The sequence below is a fragment of the Papilio machaon genome, chromosome 27, assembly GCF_912999745.1.
Source record: "Papilio machaon chromosome 27, ilPapMach1.1, whole genome shotgun sequence".
NCBI lineage: Eukaryota > Metazoa > Arthropoda > Insecta > Lepidoptera > Papilionidae > Papilio > Papilio machaon.
In genome coordinates this window covers 54114-80307 of record NC_060012.1, presented here as the reverse complement: position 1 = coordinate 80307, position 26194 = coordinate 54114, and the positions used below count along the sequence as shown (strand labels likewise).

The window sequence follows — 26194 nt, the reverse complement described above, 5'->3', positions numbered from 1 at the left end:
CGAAAGCTTTTAAGCTGACGTCACGACGCTTCGAGAGCGAAGTGACCGCCGCCCGCCGCCCTCAGCCCGCATCCCTCAGCAAGCCGCTGGGCGCACAGACGAGCGGTCGCTCAGAACAGACATTGATTAGAATTCATTTATTTATTTATTTTATTCCCTAGTTGAACCCAATTAATATCACAAACACAGACCAGAAAGTTAGTAATCTTATTCCTCACAGTAGTTCATAGTTATTAATCTAGTTAAGGTAATCACAACCATTAAATGAAGATATGTCTGCACATAGATATTACCAGAGTGTATTCCCAGTCTTATTTAATTAAAATCATTGCTTATACGACACAAATTGACACATGAAATAAACTATTTTATGAAGAAGATGCAACTAACTATGAAAACGTTTTCAAGTATTTTCATTATTAAATATGTCAGTGACCGCAATAGGTACTGCAGAGGAGCACAGAGTATTGAGGGCACGAGTGAACGCAGCCTCTGTTTAGTGTTCACGTAAATTCACTGATGAACTAATTCCCTGCAGTCCGGGAGCGGGAACGGGGGCGAGAACGGGGGCGGGGGAGCAGGGATCTGATCCAAGGGCGGCTCAGTCGACTGCCGAGACAATCGGAAGTGGCAGCTTTAGTGGTGATAATCTGTGACGGATTTACATCGACTGATTTATGAAGCGGTTCTGAGTAGCTTACCAACTTTAAAATTACATTGAAAAGAATCTTTAGTAATAGCTTGTTTATGCTGAAAAGTATTTGAATATGAAGACTCTCCTACAAATTAGCGCAATTAAAATTAGAATAGCCAAGTTTTGAGATCCGTACAAGAAGATGTTATCATTCAATCAAGACAAGTAATGCGTTAATATCCTATTTGCTAAGACACTTGTTAGTATGTCGAGGTGACGCGTCTCGCGTGCCCGTCATACCCCCGTCACCCCCCCGTCATGCCCCTGTCGGGTCTGTCCGCTGCCATCGTTAGGCACGAAAGCCTGATTGCAATTATAATGAGCGTCGTCGGTTAAATTGTCTACATTCATCTTTATTTTGTACTAAAGATACAAGGTTTTTTGATTCAGTTTGAATTAAGTTAACCTTATGCTTAAATACATAAAATAAATGAGGTTAGCACTAGCGCAGGCTGACATTTCGATATAACGGGTGACTTATCTCAATTTGCAGATTGAGACAATATGCACAGCGTCTGAAGACTGACTTGAGATGACTTTAAAATATTGCCCCAGTTCGTAGTATAATATTAAACAATACAAAACTACAATACTGATTAACCTTGCCTAAACGCTACATCGCTCTGCTACGAAATATTTTCACAATTAAAGCGACGTCGCTGTAAAAAGCAGAAAGTTATAAATGACTTCGAGCTATTCCTTTATTATTATTTTGATAGCATCAACAATGGAGCTTTTCGAGGGACGTTTTTGATTGATGATTGCTGTAACCTAACCTAGAAAGTTGGCCGCACGAGCGTAACGAACGCAACGGTTGAACCGCACCGATTGAATAGAAGCGGTTCAAACGCTCGTACGAACTGCACGGAAATAGTTTTAATAGACGTTATGTTGTTCGTTTTTGCGTTCGTTTCTGCTGTGGCCGAGCTTTGTCTTTCTTATTTCGCACCGATAGAGAGTAACAAAGGCAGCGGCGGACAATGTGGAAATCTGTTTCTCATATATTTTTATTTTCAACGTCGATGTAACTTTACCGGACATAAGAGATTTATATCTAAGTACGTTGATTACCCGAGGATATAAAGATCGAAATATTGTATTCTTTTAACTATAGAATTAATAAGGGACTAAAGTTAAAGGTTATTTTATACGTATTTCAATAACAGAAAAGAGTTAAGGTTACTAATTTTTGTTTTTAAAAATTATGGAGTTATAAAAAAGGAAAAACCAAGGAAATAATATGAAACCGTCTTATTTTGTTTTAAGTTTTAATATATAAATAACGTAACGGCCGCTAGAAAATTACTTATTGAACTGGATGTAGATAAAACAAAAAATTATTCTTCAAGGTTGAACGCATAAATTATAATTTTTTTACTTAAGGTTCAAATTATTTCATTGTCTGTCTGATTAACAACATAAAACTACTTCGATGTAAATGAAGCTACTACAATGTTAATTTAAGGAAATCATCTTCGATAACCAATTTTACATTTGTAATAATTAATTGAAAATCCAAAAAATAAATCCAAAAACCAATATCGTCCTTGTCAGTCTCTTTGATAAAATTAAAACCACAATATTTTCCGTTCAGGTGTTGACAGATAAAAATTCACAGTTGCCCTTGTAATAAATTAAGATTTTGCTTGTTATAATCTACAATAAAGAGAACTTATCCACACATGGTAATACTGAAAGCTCTCACCTCTTTCAGCCGACACGCTGTGACACACGATGGCGGCAAACATGACAGCTGTCAACATCTCGAGCGCCATCTTGAGCGCCATCTTGATTTCCGCGCACCTGTCACTGTCACCACATCACAGAGGGCACAGGTCACGAACAATACAGATTTAATTCACAAACTGTACCGAGTTGAATGAACTCCACACTGAATTTACTCAAACATTTTTGACTCGTTCACTGATTGACCTGAAATGAAAGAAAAAATAAACATTTTACTAATCCGTTTAATACGACATTTTTTATAGAATTTTAAAAATGAGCTTAGCATTGTGCGAATTTCTTTTTGAGTCGCTTATTTTAATTTTTCAATGCCTGCATTTTATCTGATGGAGTAAATGCTTTAGTCTACATAAATTTTTATTCCCAGCACAGTTATAAAATATTAATAGATTACACTATCTGCTGTTGAGAAATACATCAGGAAAATATTTTTTTTCCTGAACATAACATAACATTGGTCCGTAACACAATAAGCTTACTTATACGAGACGATAATGATTGTAATTTATTATAATACCATGAACTTTATGTTCGGTCTCGAGTGGTCGGAGTTATGACGGGTGTGCGTGCGCTGTTATTTCGTACTCGACAGAAATAGTACAGCGGTTGCTACGGCCGCGGCCGACACCGACGCTGCAGCGAGTTACATACGCCGTTTTGATTTACCACGTTACAAATAAACCTGAGAATTGTTAAAGAATGCGCGAATGTTGAGCGCCTCTGGAATTGGGTTGTTCTGGATAAAACAAAATGTCAATTATGATTCCTTTCATGTTTTATGCACAGTTTAATTATGCCACTATATGTATACCAATGGCATCTTCCACTTATAGTTTGAACTAGCTGTCGCACGCTACTTCGTCAGCGCAGGATAAAAAAGTGGCCTATAATATTTCCGCATACATCAGCTACCCAGCCGTTGAGGATTTTACCCGGAAGGAACGCGGACTTGCGGACAGACAGACAGACAAAAAATTTCATACACACTCGTCGGTTTCAGTCGGCCTTATCTTAAATATTCTCTTCAAATCTGACTGTATTTTTTTTCACACAGCCAAAAAAAGTAAAGAAAAACATACAAATACTAAGGAGGAAAATGTATACAGAAAATATATTACGTTCAGTGAATTAAAATTCGCTTTCACGGACGTTTCATATTTCGTATAGCGCAGAAACACGAATGAGCTGATTCGCAGTTCGTTGAGTCTTTTTTTTTTCTTTTCATTTCGTGCGATTGTTGAATAAACACTGTTTCATTTCAGTTTCTTTGTATAAAGAAAAAAAGTTTTTTATAATTTTTTAATTTTAAAAAGTTTTCAGACTGTGAGTATCGATAGCATAATTATAACAATACTAGCTTTTGCCCGCAACTCCGTTCGCACGGAATTTAAAATAACAACTTTTGAGTTAGACTATGCTAAATTTTAGCAAAATCCATTTCGCGGTTTTGGAGATACATAGCAGCAAACGTACATCCAAATATTCGCATTTATTATATTAGTAAGATAAATAGAGTTTATTATCGGCTTTTTGAACATAATTTTGGACATTTTTATATATCAAGAAGTTACGCACATCCAAGTATAGTTCACAGAGTAGCTTTGTATTTTCTTGTAAGTGAGCTTTTATTATGAAAATTAAGGAATACGTATTAGATTCTAATAAAGACAAAGTTGCATTTCTTTTGCTTAAGCGCAGGTGTTCTAAACATACTGGTTACTAATAGTTTAAAATAAAAATCGTTACTATTAAAAAGTACTTCTGTATGTATTGCAGCTATTACAAAGACGTCACAACATCTGACATCAAATAAACCTTAAAAACAAAATCGTTCATTTCGAAGCAATGCTAACTGGGTCAGTCAGCTGTCAATCCTCATCAGGACCGGAGCGAGGTTTTTTTTACACGAAAACCACAAATTACCTTTGTATTTGATAAAGTAGTCAATAAATATTTGATGAGTTTGTTTGCGTTTGAACATCTGACGAGATACAGGCAGTGACCTACATTGTAGGTTGTGTAGTTAGACTGCAATTTGGGGTCGGCAGGCAGCTTGGAATTGCAAATGTTGAACATTCAACTGGTAGTAAAAACAGATAGCATGCGTTTCACTACAACGAGTAGCTCCACGTCTAGCTTTAGCTAGGCCAGCGAATGATAATAAAACCACAATCATTTCTCGCTTAATAAAACAAAGATTGTTGTAACTTTTTATTAATTTCTTAAGTTAAAAATACACGCTGTCTATTTATAAATGCGATGGAGATTTGCAACTAAATATATATTTTTTTTATTAATCAGTCGTTGTCTTCTGTTTTAGAGACAAAGCCGATATGATTGCAACATCAAAGCTTGTTCCTTTCGATTATTAAAAACCACTCCTTGGAGCAACAACAACACGCGAACAACAAAGAAAATAATGCGTTAGATCAAGTGCTTCACAAATTGTCTTCCACATTTACCTAGGGTTGGTAACTGTACATGTTATGATTTAGAAATACATGTTTGTTTAAAAATTTATACTTCAAATTGTTACAGCTTGAACATGTGAAGCCTCTAAATGTACACGTGAATCACACTAACAGTTATCATTCATATATAAAATACACTGTTAAATTTTATCCTAAACTCACAAAACCAAATCCTTTTAACTTTACAGAAATTCAAATTTCATATAAGTTCTCATACACTTCGGCTTATTAATTCTATAAAATAATGAGCTGGTAAATCGAGTTAATCCCGGCCTTAGACCCGAAGCATCGACTTTGTCGGACTCTCTTTTTAGCTTGTTGATACGCCATCTGCCGGAATAATGTGGATTCATATAAATTATATCAATGTTTTGAATATTATATATAGACCAAGAGACGATACTTATTCTGAACGTAAACACTGTTTTTAATAGATAACTAACTTTCCTATTTATTATTATTTCTGTTCGACTCTTTAGTATTAAAAACCTATGGCATTTTGTTCAGTCCAGTATTAAACATTCTGCCAAAGAGGTGGCATACTGGCCACTAAGACCTTTGCCTTTTTTAGATTAGTGTTTGATTTTAGGTAATGTTAACGTTAATCTTTATATAGTTTTATTATAAGGATTTAACAACAAAACAAAAGCATTTTTGACTGCCGTAATCGTGTTATTTATACACCTTCTTAATAGTTGTATTGTCAATGACTAAATATTCTACTTGTTTAAGAAAAACAAACAAATACATAATATAAGTAAAACTCAAATCAATCAGTGTCACACCCACTTCGCTTTACATAATTAACTCATAAAAGTAAACGTAGGAGCGACTTCTCAACTCATCAACGAATACAAATAACACGCTCGTAAATATGAATTGCTTAACGATTTGATAACACGGAGGTAACACCGCATTTAAAGAACGCTACTCGAAGCAGCACTTATTTTTGTCTTAGCGTTGAATTCTACATTTTATGATAATTGACATTAATAAACAACAACAGTGGGTTTCCACTGACGAGATAAAAGTACTGCACAAAAACATATCAATTGTCGTCATTTATTTTTTTCTTTGATAGAGACAGCGAAATTTGTTTGTACGTTTGTTCACCAGTTGAACCCCACTGTTATATCGTAAGTATATTCCAAATCCCAACTAACGATAATTCAGTACTTTGTTTTGCTAACTTTGCTTCTCACTCCCAGTAGCTACATATCTGTTAATAATAATTTCATCGTTCAAATCATACCAATATTAGAAAGTTTAACTTGACAAAATATTGATTAGTTAAATCAAATTTACTGTATGGAAGTTAAAGATCTGTCTGTTATCTCACTACCTCAATATCTTTGAAAAAACAGAAACATATGTCCGTCATATTGACATAGACGTTGTGAAAACCAACACTTCACGTTAATAGTAAGAGAAAAACCTCATCCATTGCATGCGACGCTAACCACCGAGTGTATTATATTACTGTATATCTCGGAAATCCAACATATCTTACTAATACGTTCTTCTGGTAAAAAGGAAAGATGACTCGATGAAATTGAGCCATTTACTTGAAGTAATGCAAACGATTTCTAGTGAAAAGCTCCGATGGGATTCTTGATAATCCTTTGCGTTGTAAAATGAACCTTGTAGAGCGATCAAGTTTAGCGACGTAATTCCTAGTTTACAGTTACAGTAGAGGTAGGATAAAGAGTTTCTCATATCTTTTTTTAATCTTGTAGATGATCAAATTGATCTAAAAGTCTTCAGTACTCTTTAGACTTAAGAAAAAGCTTCGTGCTTGTATAATAAGAAGAAAACTGTACAATTTAAAATATTGAAACGATGTTCCAATATAAATTTTTCTGACGTCAAAGAACGTTTGTAAATTGTTACTTTTTATCTTTCGCAGTCTTATTTTTTTATTCGTCTACCCGACAAATGTTTACTGCGCCGTTTGTTTTCTAACAAAGATCTTCGGCGAAGCGAAAATAAAGCTTAATATGCACATATTTCCAAATTTATTCCTCAATTGATACGTATTGAGGTGGTGCCGGTGGTGGTGGTGGTGACTATTGCTTTCGGATTTTCATACGACCTTCAGAATCCTTGTATTTTTATTAGATTAGTGTAACTGATTGCCGTCAAATATTTTACATACTAGTGAAACGCTCCGACTTGCCATTTCTGTATTATTTTTATAAATATATTGTTATATATCTTGGCAATTTTAGATGTAACGGGTTAGCGGGATGCGGAGGGAGGGCACTGTGCAGCGTGCACATGACTTTCAGCAGCCAAGATGTTTAAAAAGACTAATAACTATCAGAAGTTATTACATTATTGGATATTGTTCGTGTATAATTTTAGTTAAGTTTATTAAATCTTTTTTCATTGAATGCTGTTTATCGTATTTTATAAGATGTTGGAATATGTTTCACTTTGACCATCGTAACATGTTAATAGATGAACATAGTAGTAATACAAACAGAACGTGCCACATTCAATGATAATAGAGAATCGTGTTAGGATCCGATCGACCGTGAAGGCGTTATCTATATAGAATGTATTTGGTGGTCGTGCGACAGACAGAATAACGTCGTTACATTTTATTGCTTTGTTTTCAGTCAGAGGTTGCGATGATGACTGTTTTATCTTCTATTTTTATATATCTAATCGTTATTTTATCTGCAACTTAAGAAATAATTCTCAGAAAATATCAGTTTCTTAATACTTAAATATTAGCGAAATATTTAAACTGCATACTTACAAAATTTGAAGTGATTTATTAAGGATACTACCGTCGTATAGCACTAATTATTTTATGATATAAATAGTTAAAATTAAGTTTGTGTGTTTGTTTGTTATGTGATTAAATACATCATTTTTTTCAATGTCTTTCTTATCTGATGAAAAAAAAAATCCAAGTAAAGAGAAGTTTTTTTGAAGTAAAATTCTATAAACTAATCTCTAAAATATCAAAAACTTTGTAGCAATTTGATGACGCCATTAATATAATTACGTCTAATCATACACTTTCATCTTGTTTCTAATTTACCGTATTCATATTCATTAAATAATGAAAGTTTTATATAAAACCGGAGTCGTACGAGAGTCGCGGGAAGTTAAAGGGTGGTGGCGCTTTGAGACAAATTGAAATTTACCCAAATTAAATAAATCCCCGCGACTCCTTCTGAATAAGGAAAGTTTATTTCTAACGCAAGGAGTATGTTGAAATCGGGATCCTTGCAACTAAGTGTCTGGTAAAGGGTGAAATTACTCTATTTAAATTGTAATTTTTTGTCATTTTCTATTTTGTAATTCGGTCAATATTTCCTTTAACAAAACTTAACAACGTTAATCTCAACTCGATTATTCTCAAGTAAAATATAGTGTTGGTTCCCTTTAACTAGCGGTGCGTTACAAAATGTCAGCGTTTGATTGGGAAAGGGTCAGAAATGCGCTAAATTTATCACTACGCATAATTTCTTGGGATTTCGAGCGCTTACCTTAAAGTGGGTCGGCCCTTTCGCTTTTGTTACCTGACGGCCACTCAGCCGAAGCCCCCGCCCCCAGTTTTCGGGGTCAAGTTTATTTTTTTAGGCTATTCCTGAAGTGAAAATAATTCAAGGCTAGGCAATATAAGCTACATACGTTTTTATGTTATCGATTAAGTTTTTTGATCAGAATGCAATTAAGAATTAATCTATGATTATCCTTATGAAAATATTTACAATCAATAAAGCATTTCTATTAAAATAAATAACCAAAACCACCACAAAAAGTTATTTTAATTCCTTCAATGATTAATTTGAAGTGAATACTCGAATACGAAGCTCTCGATTTGAATTTTCATTTTTGCGAAGCGTAACCGAGCGCCGTTCTATTGAAAAATAGTTTTTATTTTTGTATGAAAAAATATATTTGAAACAGTAAAATCCTGATGCAATTTTTGAATGAAAACAATAACGACGTAGCGAGCGGAGGTTGTTAGATGAAGGCTGTGTCGGCGGCCGGCTTTGATTATCCCACATGCCTAAGCTTACACTATTACATCGAGCTTTTACTTAAAAAACAAAATTTTGATTATTTTATTTTAAATAATAAACTTTAATATAAATCTTGCCTACAACATATGACTTTAAATAGTCTGCCTGAGTGTAGATTTGATCGCGAAATCTACATTAAAGTGCTCGCTACGTGTAGTGCAGTAGTAAGAGATTCGAACAGTGATATTACAATTGTAAGAAAATCTGAAGGCCAAGGTGTGACGTAATCAAATCTGCAGACGTGACCGAAATCCACAAACAAAACACGATCCCAGTCCTGTGTAACAACAGACTATGAATATTTAATCTTATTCAACTAACAATAGCCAATAGATAAATATAAAATACTATCTCTCATAGACTACAGTCGCATAAGGTTTGTTAGCCGAGCCGAGCCCCGGTCGCCCCGAGCGCCCTGCCCGCCACCGCTTGGCGGACGTTCAAAATCGTGGTTAATTTAAATAAAATATTATTAAAGCACTAACATTACTCTCTTTGCTTAATGTAGGGATCTTTTTTGATTTCCATTAAATATTAAAATCTTCACTTTTAACATTTATTAACGGAATTATAGTCAAAAAAAATTAAAATAAATTAACAACAAATAGCTTTGTCCGGATTTATTTGGTTTTTACTGTAATTTTATTATTTGCTTAAATTTTGACAGTCCAAAGATTACACCGACGATATTATATACTGCAGTAACACCATGTACAAAATATGTTCCTTTTTAGCCGACTTCAAAAATAAGAAGTTTATTATAATATAACGAACAAAACGCTATCTAATTTCGCCGAAATAGCGCAGCGACTGCTGCTCACAGACGTCCGCAATTGTAGATTCGTTGGCTATCTTTAGGGTTCCGGAACACATTCATCAGACGAAACGGAGAATGCACTTCACGCCTATCTTCTGTGTGATCGTGTAGTTTAACGGTAGAGTCCGCCCATTCGTGCAGACATTGTTGCGGGCTCTATCACTGTTAGAAGTTACTTATGTTGTTATAACATTTTTTTAAAGACGGAAGAGTAATATACATTATATTGTGTTTTCCAAAACCTCTCTTCTCCATACAAAATCATAATTAAATTTGTTTTATTTAATGTAGAATTCACACAATCATTTCAACTCGACAGCGTAAAAAGAAACAAATAAAACTTAATTAAACCTTATATTTCAATCAAAACGTTGTTAACAAATTTAAATAAGCTCTTATCTTCAATGGCATAGAGTTTCAATTGAAACAATTGAAACCGTCGATAATTCTGTTATTATATAGAATCGGAATTAATATCATAATGAAGGTCAGTGCGCGGCTGCGTCTGCAGACAGCCTGCGTCCGACATAATGGACTTTCAGATCTCTTTTGTTCTCAACCTCTCTATATCTTTAATTATTTTGAAGACTCTACATAGTACCTGTAGAAATGAATAGAATATTATATCATTTGGTTACAATACAATTTTGTATTCATGCTTTTGCAAAGCTAATCCGCGTTATGCGAATAAATTAGTTATAGAGCGGACATTCGAAATATTTCCTGAACACTTTGTTTACATTTGCAAAATATAGTGCCGATGGTTTTCGTAATTGTTGCTTAAATAAATGTTTTTGACATATTGTATAGTGGTGGTTCTATCTATTGATACATAAGTCTTTAATATTGTTATACGACTTTAAATGATATAAAACATTTTTTTTTAATTCTTTTAAGTCATCTTCAACAACTGGTGATAATTCTATTGTTTTAACAATTATCATATTTCTGTCCACATCACAATGCAATGGGTTCGTTATAATCAGTCATGAGCAAATCACATCGCAGCCAAAGGGAAACAATAATGACGTCACAGGATTACACGCAAACTGCCGAATGCGGGATTATCTGTGCCTCAACTGTACGGCGACATTACATAAATATAAACATATACAAGTAAATAAGCGAATCTCCTTAATATCGTAAAAGCTTACGAGCAACAATTCGGGTTTATAGAGACAGTGTTTTACGTGGAGACCTAGATTGTACTCATATTGATTAGCTACGTAAAGGGAGAGAAACAATACAATAATATAATGCTTACACAATACACCTCTTCAGTTTTATCTCATAATTTCTAAACTTCGTAAACAATTAAATATGAATAATGAAAAAAAAATATTCAATATTAATTAATTTTATTTGTTTTCATTCCTATATTTGATTACGGAATAAATGAACTATAGAAACTTTTACATGTAAAAAATGTGTTTAAACGTAATTTTTTAAAGCTGATATGTTCTTATGAAATATATTATCTTAGTGTTTAAAGAGACCAAGAGATAATAATAAAACCCACGACAACTTCTCTCTCAATGTCAGAGGTCCATAAAATGATTTAATATAACATTTGGCGAAGCTTTACTAATCTCAATACAAGATTATTGATCGATTTCCTAAAGTTGTATCGTAAACACTTATCTTTATATATATAAAAGAAAGTCGTGTTAGTTACACTATTTATAACTCAAGATCGGCTGAATCGATTTGACTGAAAATTGATGGGCAGGTAGCTTAGAACCAGGAAACGGACATAGGATAATTTTTATCCCGTTTTTTAGCCGACTTCAAAAAGAAGGAGGTTATCAATTCGACTGTATTTTTTTTTTTTTTTTTTTTTTTTATGTGTGTTACCGCGAAACTCCGCCCCTGGTGGTCCGATTTTGATGAAAAATATTTTAATCGAAAGGAAGTGCTTGCAGGTGGGTCCCATTTTTTTGTTTTTTTTTTTAAATAACTAGAAGACTAGTAGATTTTGAATATAGCTTCAAAATTTGTTGCGAACATTAGGGACATATTTGCTTTCAGCGCTTACGTAGGCTAAACTATAGGACCTACATAAAAATGATGTATGGCGAATTGTAGCTATTTAAATGTGCTAAATAAAAGTCCGCGATAGCATATATCTATCTTTTATAGTTTTCTCACAATAACCATTTTTTTCTTCAGAAACATCAATTAAATTCATGCCCTATTTCCGACGCTATTATTCGAGTTCAGTATTAACCCTTATGTAAATAAACATGTTCATTATCAAGAGAATTTAATGTAGATTATATTTGCAATTGAAACTATATCATTCTGTCTAATAGTTTAGGAGATATCGTAAGAATAAAATTACGCGGAAACGAAAAATGCTACACGAAAAGCACAATTTTGCTTTCTGGGCTTACGTAGGTCAAACTATATGACTTACATAAAAATGATGTATGGAGTAATTATACATCCTTAAATTTGCTAAATAAACGTCTTCGGTGGCATATATCTATCATCTATGGATGTCTCACAAAAACCATGTTATTGTGAACAAACTTCGATTAAAATGCACACGAAAAACAGCGTCGTAAGCTTACGGCGCTATTATATTATATTCGATATGAATCCTTATCCAAATAAATATGTTTGATGGCTAGAGTATTAAATGCAGATTACGTTAGCCTTTAAACTATGTAATTCTGATCAATAGTTTGGGAGATATTAAATAATTAAAAACTACGCGCATTCGAAAAATGCTAGTGCGGCGCGCGGCTGGACAAAATTAAAGGCACGCTACGATGTATTAGTTCGGTAATTTTCAATTTGTATACCGATTTTGATAATTATTTCATTGTTTAAAGGATAAGTGGTTATCTGCTGCATTCTAAATTAGTTTTTGAATTGAAGTACACACATATCAAATAGGAAAGTCCTTTTCTTTATTTGTCTTATTTATGTCTTTATATGTATTAAGGAAATTTGTAATTGAACTTCAAATTCACTAAAAATTGTGAAATAAAACAAAAATTTTAAGAAAAAAAAATAGCCGACTTCAAAAAAAAAACAATTTCAAACAAAATGCATTCAAAAGTAACATAAAAAAACAATTTCAAACAAAATGCACTCAAAAGTAACCTAAAAAAACCAATTTCAAACAAAATGCACTCAAAAGTAACATAAAAAAACAATTTCAAACAAAATGCACTAAAAAGAAACAAAATAATGTCATGAAAACTCTCTAAACTCTAGTAGTTAGAAGTAGGGGCTCAGTTTTCCGCAACTCCACGATAAGCGCGTATTTTGCGTGTCTCTAAACTCTAAAGAAAGTTCTCTCCTTTCTTGTAACATGTCTATATTGTATAATTATTGTTATTTTGGAGTCGGTTTCGGCCTATGTAGGGACATAAACGTAAGTATGTCTAATACATCTCAAATATAAAATTTCATCTATTTACTTCGGCCGACACCGACTGCGAAATAACAATAATTATACAATATAGACATGTTACAAGAAAGGAGAGAACTTTCTTTAGAGTTTAGAGACACGCAAAATACGCGCTTATCGTGGAGTTGCGGAAAACTGAGCCCCTACTTCTAACTACTAGAGTTTAGAGAGTTTTCATGACATTATTTTGTTTCTTTTTAGTGCATTTTGTTTGAAATTGTTTTTTTATGTTACTTTTGAGTGCATTTTGTTTGAAATTGGTTTTTTTAGGTTACTTTTGAGTGCATTTTGTTTGAAATTGTTTTTTTATGTTACTTTTGAATGCATTTTGTTTGAAATTGTTTTTTTTTTGAAGTCGGCTATTTTTTTTTCTTAAAATTTTTGTTTTCTATTTTTTATTCCGCGCGGACGGAGTTGCGGGTTAAAGCTAGTATCAAATAAAGTTCAACAAATCGTCTAATTCAATGGCTATGTTAGACAAAAACAAAAAGATATCGCTTCAACAATAAACAGGCAGCAGTTACAGCAGCCACAGGAAATAACAAGAGCCATTTGTAAGTGATGACTTAATCCAGATCCGAAAAAGGTTTACAAGGCATTACGCGAACGCCCGCCCTCTGGTTATTGTTAAGCAATATTATGCTAATTTTTCTGACAATAATGTCTATTGTGAAATTTTCGTGGGACCTCACTGTAAAGGTTGAGTTTACAACTGATTTTCTTTTTTATTTCTTGTCTGTTGGGAATTATAGATAATAATCTAAGCCAAAAAAAAAATAAGCCATATCTTTTTTAGCAAAAGAGGTTTGTGTTATGATCGTTACAAGGGAAGTGTTTTGATATAATAACAATAACCATTCAAAGAGGCTTTTGTGTTTATATTGGTTGATTAGTTGAATGTGGACGCGTCGGTACACTTTTTTGTTGTCTTAGAACTGTAGTAATATCTGCTTAGCAAAGGATTTGTGTCGTCATCTCGATTATATTAAGGTTTATTTGAAACAAGGAAATATGACGACTATTTTATCATTAAATATGCCGTACAGAAACTATATTTATATTTTATACTAGCAGTTGCACGCGACTTCGTTAAATAAATAAATATAGCCTATATAGAGATAGTGTGGCTTACCAAAAGTGAAAGAATCGGTTCATTACTTTCTTCCCACTTTATTATTATTAGTATACATAAATTTGTATAGATACAATTTTTCTTCGGACATTTCTCATGTTTATTTCACGTCAATATAAATATTTTCTAAAATTTTCTAGTATTAATAGATTGTTCTTTCTTTTTATTTTATGTAATAATACATATTGTTGTAATTTAAATAAATATTTTTGTACATTTTATAAGCAAATGTAACTATTTTGTTAAATATTCAATTTTAAATTGCTCTGAGCTCTCTGCAACTCGAATGATCTGTGAACAAACTAATTAAAAATCGTGTGACGACCGTGCGTTATTATGTGCACAATGTTGCGTACACACTACACTCGAAACTAATATCAAAACATCGTCAATGTAAAACATATGAATTTATATATTTCAAACAATAATATATTTCTTTAAAAAGGATTACATATTCTTCTTTCAATTATTATAGATCCACTGTCATAGCAAAACAGGATCATTTAGGATTGGACTTCTTCAAACTATACAAAATTAAAGTAAAGAAAAACAAATACATCTTTTTCTGTCAATATGTTAAGAACGCAACAGTATTTAAAGATCTTATGCTTATGTCATAAAGCACTTGGAAATAGCTCGTGTAAAAATTGGGCAATAGAGTCAGTAATTATGTGTCATCCCTGAGGGTTGGGGGAGCCTTATTGCCTTTTATTATACTCTAACGTCGGGGATTAAGTCGGCCTAATTAAATCTACAAACTGAATTGAGAGATAACCTTGATAAAAAGACATTTCATTATAAGAAAACTATAAATATAATGCAATTCTTAGAAATTGTTGAATAAGCATATTTAAATATGAATAAACTCTTTCAAATTCTCTACATTTTTTTTTTTTATTTTTTACATATCATTTGCTAATTAAACAGTCAGAAATGAACAAAAGACATGTCTCAGAATAAGTTTATAAAATCCTTAAAATTTTCCTCTTCAAAAAATAACTTCCACTGCAACTTGAACTCGTTCCATTCCATTTTCAAATTCCTTAACGTTAATTAGAAATTTTTAACAAGCTTCAAACTAAATAACTACTTTATCTTATTATATTAATACTAACTACGTGACAAATGTATCTGTACCTGTCTGTTAACAAATAAACTAAAAAAAACTATCAAAAATATTTTTATACGTTTATACTAATGTAAACAGTTATTGATGAAAGAATGTTTCTGTGTTTATGTTTTATATAAACTGGTAAATAAACTAAATTATTGACAATCATTTATATACATAAATATAACAAATGTTGGCTTCTATTAATAATATAAAAGCTTAATACGATTATAATAAAATAATGTAATGAAAATAAGAACACCGCGGGTCAGCAACATGTTTCATTAAGACGCCGCTAATCCGATCTCATAAAGTATTACCAGTATTATTGAATAAAAGCTCGTCTTTTGGAAACCGCATTAAATTTACTGATTCAAATAATTGTGAACTCTATTATTATCATGTTAAAATCTATTATTACTTAACGACATACATTCAATTAAGTATAAAATTTTTCATTACTCTCAGAGTTTCATTTCGGTTCTCTATTTGTTTTTGTGTTTGGTCCAAGTTATTGTTGAATAGTTTTCAAAGTTGTATTTTTTACACATTTTTTTAAATTTAAATATTTGGTTTAACAATTGTCATTAAAATTGAATTATATACGTTTAGACAGTGTTTAAGATGCAACCCATCTGATATGATCACATTTTTTACATTAATTTATTAAATCACTTACATAAACCCTGTCTCTTTTCATTATTCTATTACTACCCCACCTCTCTCTTCTTTCCCCCCACTACTACAGGCACGTTTATAGGTAGTCTAGTTTATATTTGGGTATTAAAACTAGTTTCATATAGAGTATGGAAATAAAACGCCACTACAACTTTTAGCATAAAGCGAACGTTTTATATTATTCAATAAAACCATTTTACGAAGCACTAAAAAGCACATTTATCTTAAAAGCAGTATGAAGCTGCTTTAACTTCTAAATTATGACATCATTCGACAGGAAACGTCTTAAGTTAAAAAATACTATTTTTATACATGAAATTAATTTTAAGAGACAATTTTAATTTTTTAAATAAAGAGTATTTGTTATCTTACATACGTATTTGCAAACGATACATTTGGCTACAAAAATAACATACAGATAAACGCTAATCGCTGTCGCCTCTAACTTGAGCGTGGCCGTCGTTTACCAGCTTTAGTTGGCGCTTCGCCAAGTGAAGTGACCGTCGCGGCGTATTATTTACACCATGGTGTTACCGTAGCCGTCGTGTTACCGTCACTACGACCAGCGCTGGTCGTAACTAATTTCGGTACGATCGTACCCGGACTGGGTTTATAGTGTACCGAGTCAAGGTTGAGACGAACAGTTTACGGCCGATTTCCTCACAAACTATGGCGTTGAAGTTTTATTGTTCGGTGTACTATTCCGACAAGATAGCACAACTTATTGTAGTAGTCACGTGAATCAAATTGAATAAGTGATGAAATTGTTTGTTTTTGTTTCCAAATTAAAATTTTTATTATACGTATATTAGAAACTTTCGTATTATCTAAGTTACAGAGGCCAGCTGAAAACCAGCGTAGGGACAGTTTAGTCTTTCCCTGCTTCGCTGAGCTAACATCCTTTTGTCACACTTTTGTACCAAGTTTGTGCCTTGTGTGGGTATGTTTTATGTTCTTTGTGTGGTAATAAATATTTTATCTTTCTTACATGCATGGACAGTTTTTTTTAATAAGTTCTTTACCTAAGATCTCCTCTCCTACTTTTTTCATAACGTATTTCACCTAATTCATTACTATTACGACATTATTTTCATGTGCATAGTGTATTTTCAATATTTTTAACAGTTTTTTTTATTAATTTTCATCTTCAATCTAATTATTGTATGGCGCCGTCTGACCAAGTATTTAGTACAAGAACAACGTAAACATAAATCACAGATGTTTTAACATACTTTCAGTTCAGCGCAGATAAAAATTGTAATAAGGGATTGAATATCAGATCTCGTGTGATTGGCCAACAGCCAAGCCGGTTTGCATATTCCATCATAATCTAAAACTGACCCATTTTACTGGAACCTAAGATGACCTTACTTCCCATTACAACTACGATCTAATTAACGGTTAAGAAAATATCATCACAAAATTTATCGTAGTTTATTGCGTGTTTGTAAGTTTCAGATTTTCAGAACATTATTCAAGGTTACTAAAAGTTAACTAGGTTAAGATATTATATTTGTTTTAGAGAAAACATTAAACCAATTTAATATTTATATTCTCTATTTCATTGACTTTGATTTATTTGAATTACAAAATAAGAAAATTAATGAGAAATTATCCATTACTAGCTGTGCCCGCGACTTCATACGCGTCATATAATGTGTTTTGTATGCATTTTTTTAAATCTTTAGGCGATTTATTTTATTTAAACTATGTGTACCAAATTTAATATAAATCGGTTCAGAAGTTTTGACGTGAAGGGCAGACAGACAGACAGAGTTACTTTTGCATTTATAACATTAGGAAGGATTTACGGATAAGTAGAATTATGTTAGAATAGTTATCGCATGATTTCTACATGTCACTATAATTCATCCCATTGCACTGAGATTGCACAGAAATTGTGCCAGTTAATGGCACTAAATGTCACAATTGGCAGCCGCTACGCCTAGTGCCATACGCTACGTGCTCACAAGTTATATCGTCTACGACGTAACGCTCTGCTACGGTCGACAAGTTGACGTAGCATGAATGGGTCGTGAACAGAGCTCTCACTTAATGTCATAAAGTGCTAGCTGATATTTCTTATATAAAATTTAATAACATAAATACAAAATTAAAACTTGTAAAGTTGTACAAATAAATTTCTAAATACTTAACTTTAGCAGAAAATATAAATTACTATAATTATCTTCGTGCTAGTTCCTTCATCGATATTTATGTATATGAAAAAGTTCAATATTATCAAGATGTGAACTTGCCAACAATGACGACTCATTCAAACAACTCACATAGAACATCTTAGTGCAAATTAGATCACAACGGAAACTGCACGAGTCAGTAATGTTCTGCTATAAATCTGTTTAAATTAGATTCGTGCTTCGCGCTGCCGAAGTGAGCGCTACTCGGGAGCGACGAGACCGGGACATATCGCATCGCGGCGATGATCTCATTGCGCCGAAATAAACGCCAGCTAACCTGAATGAGCAACGGAATAACATACGACAATGACGTCATTATATAACATAAATATACATCAGTCTACAAATATATGTTGGTCATATGATGCCATACCAACGACTCTTTCTCAATTCAAGCTTATAGTTAAATGGGAGTTTGATTTTCTGTTAGCTTTTCCTGCGGATAAGTGGACTTTATAGAGCTTAGTACCGGCGATAAAACGATATCGTTTAAGTAATATAAATCATCTGTAGAATATAATCAACTGGTAATGAATGTGTTTAAAAATAGCTGTTATTAGTTATTAACTATAATAATAATTATTCAGACATTTCATATATTATTGCATATACATTGTATTCGAAATAACTTGAGACACATTAGTCAAATTTCATATATCGTTCAAAGCTTTTCCGTAAGCAATAATGCGAGAGCCATTCGCTTCTCATACATTAAGAAGTACTGTGCCTCGATACCTAGCCGCGTCAAAGGCACGGCAATGATGCGCGAACAGCACGGCGATGACGCGCCTCCTCTGCGTGCTAAAGACGTCGTCTTGCCTCCATATGTCATGGAAACACCCCGTACGAATGCATAATAACTGCTCTGATAGGGTGGGGCTCTAGTGACAGCGAGCATATTATATACGAATGATATTAAGAACTATAGCAATGCTATTTTTAAGAGTGTAGTTGAAAAAAGTAAACTACAAATCGTGAACCAAAAAATCTAATGTTTGCTTGTTTTTCTTTATACCAGTTATTTTTCCAACCGTTATGAAAATAAAACATCAGTGATAAATGTGTGCAAATATATTAAATAAGGTCTGAAATCCGCCTATAGTTAGGCCCCATATTAAGACTAGTCATTGCCTAGCCCACTCTCAGGCTGACCTACATCGCAGCCGCAACGAGCCTCTTCGGAATTCACTCGAAGAATATCAACGAAATATTTATATTTCAAATTCCCGAGCGCACCGTAATGATCCCCCGCGTTAGTACACAGCGGCGCAACCGCTAGCTAGAGTTGAGAAGAGATATTTTACATTTGCTTAACTCGTGAATTAAATTAAGTATGAACTTGACGTATAAATGTTAACGATATGCCTATCTTTTGAATATTATTTTCATTTATTACAAAATACAAGAGTACTAGTGAAAAATGAAATTTCGTTATCAATTAAAACAATCACTATTCATTAAAGACAATTCCTTAGTCACTAAATTATATTATTATAAACTAATAAAATGAATAAAACAATTGCTTTACTTTAAGTCAGTTTACTAATTTTTTTCTGGACAACAGATCTAATCGAAAAATCTGGAAAACAAGCAGTTAAAAAGCACAACAATTCTACGGATAATGTATTTCGGATCACATCATTTCTGATTCTAGTTAGCTGTGTTCTACGGTTTGCTTCTACCTTACTAATCAGTACGCTGTATGTACAAACATTTAGTAAAGCGCTCAAATAGTACTTTCTAATAGTAGTGCGTTCAAAAACTTCTACTTTAGTGTATTAGTATTTATATTGGAGACTAACAGTTGCACGCGACTTCTTCCGAATTAAGAAAATCAAGCGGGGATAGTGTAGCTTCCCAAAAGTGATAGAATTTTTCAAATCAGTTCATTAGTTTAGGATCTATTCGATGCCAACATTCGTACAAACAATCAAACCTTTCCTTTTTATAATATTAGTGTAGATGAAAAGAGCAGAGAATTATTTTTAAATTAGTACAATTGACGTCTGGTAATCATGTTACATTATAATAACTACTGTAATTAGTGTAAAATATCTAGTAAATTTAATACAATATTGTAACAACAACTTCTCTGTAACTTTATACTGTAGTAATTTAATACAACCTTCATTTTGATAATAACAGACTAATTACAAAATATATGATAAAAAAAGGAAAATAATAATAAAACGTTTCTTGTATAAGATTCAAACCACATACGAAAATTGATACTAAAAATTCTTCCATATTTTCTTTGCAACCAAACAGTAGAATTTATTATTACTTTCAGAATTAATAAAATCTACATTTAAAATGTATAAAGCAATGAAACTAACCTGTATATATATATACTCCTGTTATATAAATAAATGTGGAAGCGAGCGCCTGCGCCAATCGAGAAAAAACAAAGCAAGGTAATGAGTTCTTTCATTAAATAGTTTTAAGCAATTTCACTTGAAACAGTTGGTAACGACGTGAGAAATCAATAATCAAACCGAAAACTTGAGCTCTTTGGCTCTTGGAAGAAGTAAAGTTTGTTCCCAAGTGCAATCACAGTTCCTACTGCAGACTACACTGCACTATGCCACTGTCAGAATGGTTCATCGTTACTTCACAACTTCGATACAGACACAGTATATTCTCGATTGTTAATTCCGTGAGATTAAATTATAGTTATTTTTGATTTGGAATGAAATTTATAGAGAGGACTATAGCCGTATAAGACTTCTGTCTGTCTGTATGTAATGTCGAAAAATCATATTTCGCGAACACGAGGTCGTATTTGTCGTTTTGTTGAAATGTTATTATAATATAAATTCTATATTTTCTTCATGAAATATTTATTCGGCGACACTTTTGTGAAATTTGTCTTCAGCGAGTTTAATATTTTTGGCAGCAATTCATTTGATTTGGAACAACGTTGTTAGGATTCTTATCTGAAATGATTTGGACAATGTTCTCTGTGGTTTCCTTTTATAGAGTATCGGCAACAATTTGTAAAAACTATATTTATTTATATTTTATTCAATTTTCGATACGAACATTTTCTAAAATCAACTTCACTCCAGAAATGTACTACATATTTACGTACAATATTTTATTACGAAGAATATCAGATATTTATGTTTCATTCCGAAATAAATAACATATTTTAAAACGTTATGTTAGATATATATATTTAAAAAAAAACTCGTTCGCAAAACATTTTCTATTATACTTCGCTCTAAGTAGGAAAAACAAAATCTTGTGAGTTACCATTGCTAAGTGCTACAACTTACTGCGCTAGTAGCCCGTGACGTCACTTGTGGTGTGTGACGTCACGCCACGGCTGTAGCTCTTCTGTCCTCCAGAGGATATTTACTTAACGATTACTTTGTTTATTGTTTTAATTGATTCACTAAGAAAACTATAGAGTAGGTTGAATTTAATTACTATATACAGGTGGTATGTAGGTACTTCATTAGCATAATTTATTTGTGAAATTTCAACGCAGAAGCTCAACAGTTTTTTATACAATTCATATAAAAATGTAGTATGGCTTAGCTACTACTCTTGATAATAAGGAATTGTTCAACATAACAGACACGCGCTATGAAAATATACCTAAATGTAAATTTGCTGGTCCACTAATCCCCCGGGAACTGCCTACGTCATATTCCGTATCCCTAACGCTTTCCCCGGAGCGTGACCTTGTCTAAGATCTCATTACTTACATATCATTTTCTTGATATTAAATTAAAAGATTTTGATTACTAATATCGTTCGTATCGGATTTTCAATTGCGTGTTGTTCAGATTCAATCTATTTTCGCTGTTATTGACAAAAAATGTCAGGTTACTAAACTACATAGTAAACAATGTTGCAAAGATCTTGATAGATTTGAATATGTAAAGTATGTGGCACCATTTATTATTTGAGCTCTCAGGTCTGCCTGAGACTTTGGTTGCACGTCCGCTACCACATGACAAGTAAATATAACGCAACGGCGGCAAGAAAGCGCAGCGAATTTGTCAACGTAACATTGCGCGCTCAAGCACCCCCCGGGGCGCAATCCCCCCCCCCCCATCACAACTACAGGCATTCCACTTTAATGAAAACTGCTTGTTTCACACATTTTTCATGAAGACTAACCTGACGCAGAGGTAATACTCTTACTATTTAAAAATTGTTGCCTTAAAAATAAACTACGTGAAACTTTGAAGGCAATATATATCGGAAGTAGAATCTCATAGTAACGTAACATAAAATGAAATATACGCAAAACAGTTTTGTTGTATTCACCAATAGACTTATTAAATTATTTCAGAATCATTGAGTAACTTTAAAGAGCTTTAAGCTTTAAAAGAATAATATCTTAATTTAGATAAAAACTAGTACTTTAAAACGTTTGACCTGACCACTTCACCTTACTCTCTGCACACAGGTTCAACATAAGCCACAGCAATGGTTCATCAACGTAGCTATCTCCATTCCCCGCCCGATTGCAATCACACGATCGTACTAATTACGACGTAAGGGCGCGCGCACACGAGCTCATTACGCGCGGTCGCCTGACTGACACTTTCATTTGCCGGCAGACGCGCTCCACCGCATTGTCCGTGTTCAGACAGCCTTATGAATAATATAATCTTTCTTTTTTTAAACATGGCAAGTAGAGTTTGCGACGTCATTTTACTCTCTACAACAACGAAAGCAGTTTATGAAAACAAAACATTTTTTAAATTTGAAACGGATTGGTTTTTCCATAAATCTATAAAAAGCTGAATCAATAAGCAAAGACAATACTAAGCAAATAATTATGTAAGAAAGTGTACAATAAACACTATTCAATAATCATTTGGCGACGACATCAGAAGATCTTCAAAGTTTGTATAAGTCGTATTGAGGCGTTGTTATGAACTTTCATCTTTGTCTTCGATGTGACGCAAACTTATAACAAACTCCACGCTGCCAGTTACAGTACTTAAGTCTATTTAACTGTTCGTTGCTTCAATTTAAGTTCAATTCTTATCAATAAAAGATGCTAAGCGTTAATTTTTTTATTTGATTTACTCTATATTTAAATGTACCATAAGATGTCATAACTATGTTTTAAAATGTTTTTTTATAGTTGATGATATTTGGAACTCTGGACCCTTGACGTACATGTGTTACGTGTTGTAATCACTACGTCATAAGATGTGAATGTTTATAAATTATTATGTTCTGTTGTTTCCTTCAAGTTCCGCGGCCACGTTAACACGCAGCAAAGTTACAAGCGGCGCGACTCAAGTATTAACTTATTCACAACTTAACTACATAAAACTTTTTTCCTTCAAAGTCCGCAACCCTTTGAACATCAAATAGAACTGATTAAATTGTGTGTTATTGCTAAATTTATTTACAAGTTTGTTGACATCAATTTATTCTTCAAGGTGTTATCAAAATTCATAATTTCAAGTCTCTTGACGTCTATTTCCGAAGTTGTTGTCAGTAAAGTTTTTGAAATATATTCTCATGTAAACAAGTTGTCTTGATCAATAGAACAAGGTCTTGGTTAATTTTAAAATATCATTAAACAATTTATCGACAGGCGGATGTGTTTGTTTAGAGTACAACGAATCGTTGAGGCGAACCGAACCTAGGTCTGGCGGCGTGCCTAGGTCCGCTCTAACGAATAAACAGTAGTGCTACGGATTTATAACGATCTAAACAACACAAGACTCCACACTAGCAAACAAGTCAGTTCCGTGGGCGGTTTGTGACTAAAACACTATGATACTGTTTTTTCTAGACAGGAATAAACATTTTTACAAACGGTTTTTAATTATTATCTATTTTTTTAGTATAAGGTCAAAAATGAGTAAGCAGCCACCGGAATTCGCCAAAATAGTGAAGTGACTGCAGTCCGCATAGACATCGCATTTGCAGATGCGTTGCCTACCTTTAATCAACAGAGGAGGAGACGCACAAAAACAGCACAGGGAGAGGAAGCATAGGTAGAAACCTATGCTTCTTCTCCCCCGCTAAATCCATTTCCTCTACCCATCCTTTCCTTGTACAGAAAAGATGGAAAGGGAACATGGATTATAATTTGGCCTCCGCCACGCACCCGCATCAGAGTGTACGCGGAATTATTTCCACTCAACGCCTGACTTCTGTGTAGTCGTGGTAATACAACGGACAAGCCGGACAATTCGTGAGAAAGATATTATTGCTGGCTCTACCAATGTCAACTGATCGAAGTAGACAACCATACGTACTGTCTGAAGTATAAAAAAAAATCGTCTCTATTTTTTAAGCATTCCAACAATACTATGATGATGTTCAATTAGTTATATTCATTACTTGTTTGCCAGCTCTCGTTTTAATTAATTTTTAATCATTTATCAGTGAGAGTGCCGTTATGTGTTGATGTTTCAAATAAGACTCTCATTTGTAGTCCTACTTTTTCGCAATGTTTGTTACTTGGAAAAAAACAAACTTTCTCAGATGATAACGTCTTTATGTTTTGTATACGAAAGGTTTGTTAAATGAATTTGTTTGATACATTTTTTCGAGAAAATTGTGAAAAGTTTTTTGTCTTAAGCTGTATAAAATATTCACATAACAATATGTAGAGATAAAAGAAAAAAGTACTTTTATCCATTTCAATTTCTAATTTCTAATATGATGAGATTTTATACAACACAAAAACAACAAAATTAGTTTATAAATCTTGTATTTCTTAATTTATAACTAATTAATTAACAACAAATTAAATTCAATAAAACATAAGAAAATTTAAATTAAATATCTATCATAGTTACCGTAATTAAATAATCGAAATTAAACAATAAATTGTTACAAAAAAATCTTTCCAAAAAAATGTAGAAGGACAAATTTAATATTTTCCACATTTAAACTCTATTATAATAAAAATAATTCCAATAAATGTTACGGTTCAACACATTTAATATGTTAAATGAAAATTTTGAGGAACATTTGACGTGAGTAAAGTGTGCCAGATATAGCACAGAGTTATATTATTCTGGAGTAGAAGCAGAGAAAATATTTTAGATCGTTACAAATAATTAACTTAACATAGGATAAATTACTAAATAAATGATCTGTAGAACTTTGACGATGAGCGATCAGTAATATATTTGTGATAAAATCAATGAAAAACATATATTGACAAGGTTCTTCGTCATCAGCCATCTGGTTGATGACGCGCTTCTCTATTCTCAGAGAATTATACAACCACCGAAATGTTCCCAAAAATCATCCGAATTTACATTGAAATTGTGTCATGGTTACCAACGAACCGACAACCGGCGACCGACATAAACACACGCTGTCGTAAAAGAAAATTATAAAAATATACAACGAATAAAACATCTGAATCTTCTGTTTAATATAACGCAGATATATTTATTAAAAAGACGATCGCAATTTTTGTTACATTTCGCGGAAACATAAATATCATAAGTATGACTAAAAGTTGCTAAACAGAGCTGCTAATAATATAATCAGCTAAACCCAGAAATATTATTTCACCGGTAAACTAAAAGCGAGTAGTAAGAGTGTGAGAAATCATTATAAATAGCTTACACTGGAGAGAAACGTTCCAATCGGTCCGCCTCGGCCGCGGTTAGATGCGTCCCATAATTAGCACAACACAAAAATATATCGGAATTCACACGAAATTCACAAACTTCCCGCCATAAAGATACGTTGCGTCGTTCGATAGTTTCGTATCGCGATGTGCGAGCGGTTCGCAAGAGACGCCACACGTCCGCTCCGAGCGGCGACTGCACCGTCACTGGGCCGGACTAGGCGGGCTGGGGGCTCCGCTGACAACATCCCCCTGCCCGTCGGGCGCCCACGATCCGCCCCGAGCTTCCCCGAGCCTCCCCGAGCCG

At 33.2% G+C, this 26194-nt stretch overlaps 1 protein-coding gene across 4 annotated transcripts in view; it reads right to left on the bottom strand.

The window, feature by feature from the left end:
- LOC106711761 (hemicentin-1) overlaps positions 1–26194 on the bottom strand; it is a 342091-nt gene extending 315897 nt beyond the window's left edge. For 2 of the 4 annotated variants that reach the window (XM_045684717.1, XM_045684716.1), the window contains exons 1-2: positions 25884–26194; positions 2400–2626 (exon numbers count right to left, since the gene is read on the bottom strand). In XM_045684717.1, the coding sequence (XP_045540673.1) occupies positions 2400–2481 (82 nt within the window). In that variant the 5' untranslated portion in view covers positions 2482–2626; positions 25884–26194. The remainder of the gene's footprint in view (positions 1–2399; positions 2627–25883) is intronic. The other 2 variants (XM_045684718.1, XM_045684719.1) reach the window with 2 other exon arrangements.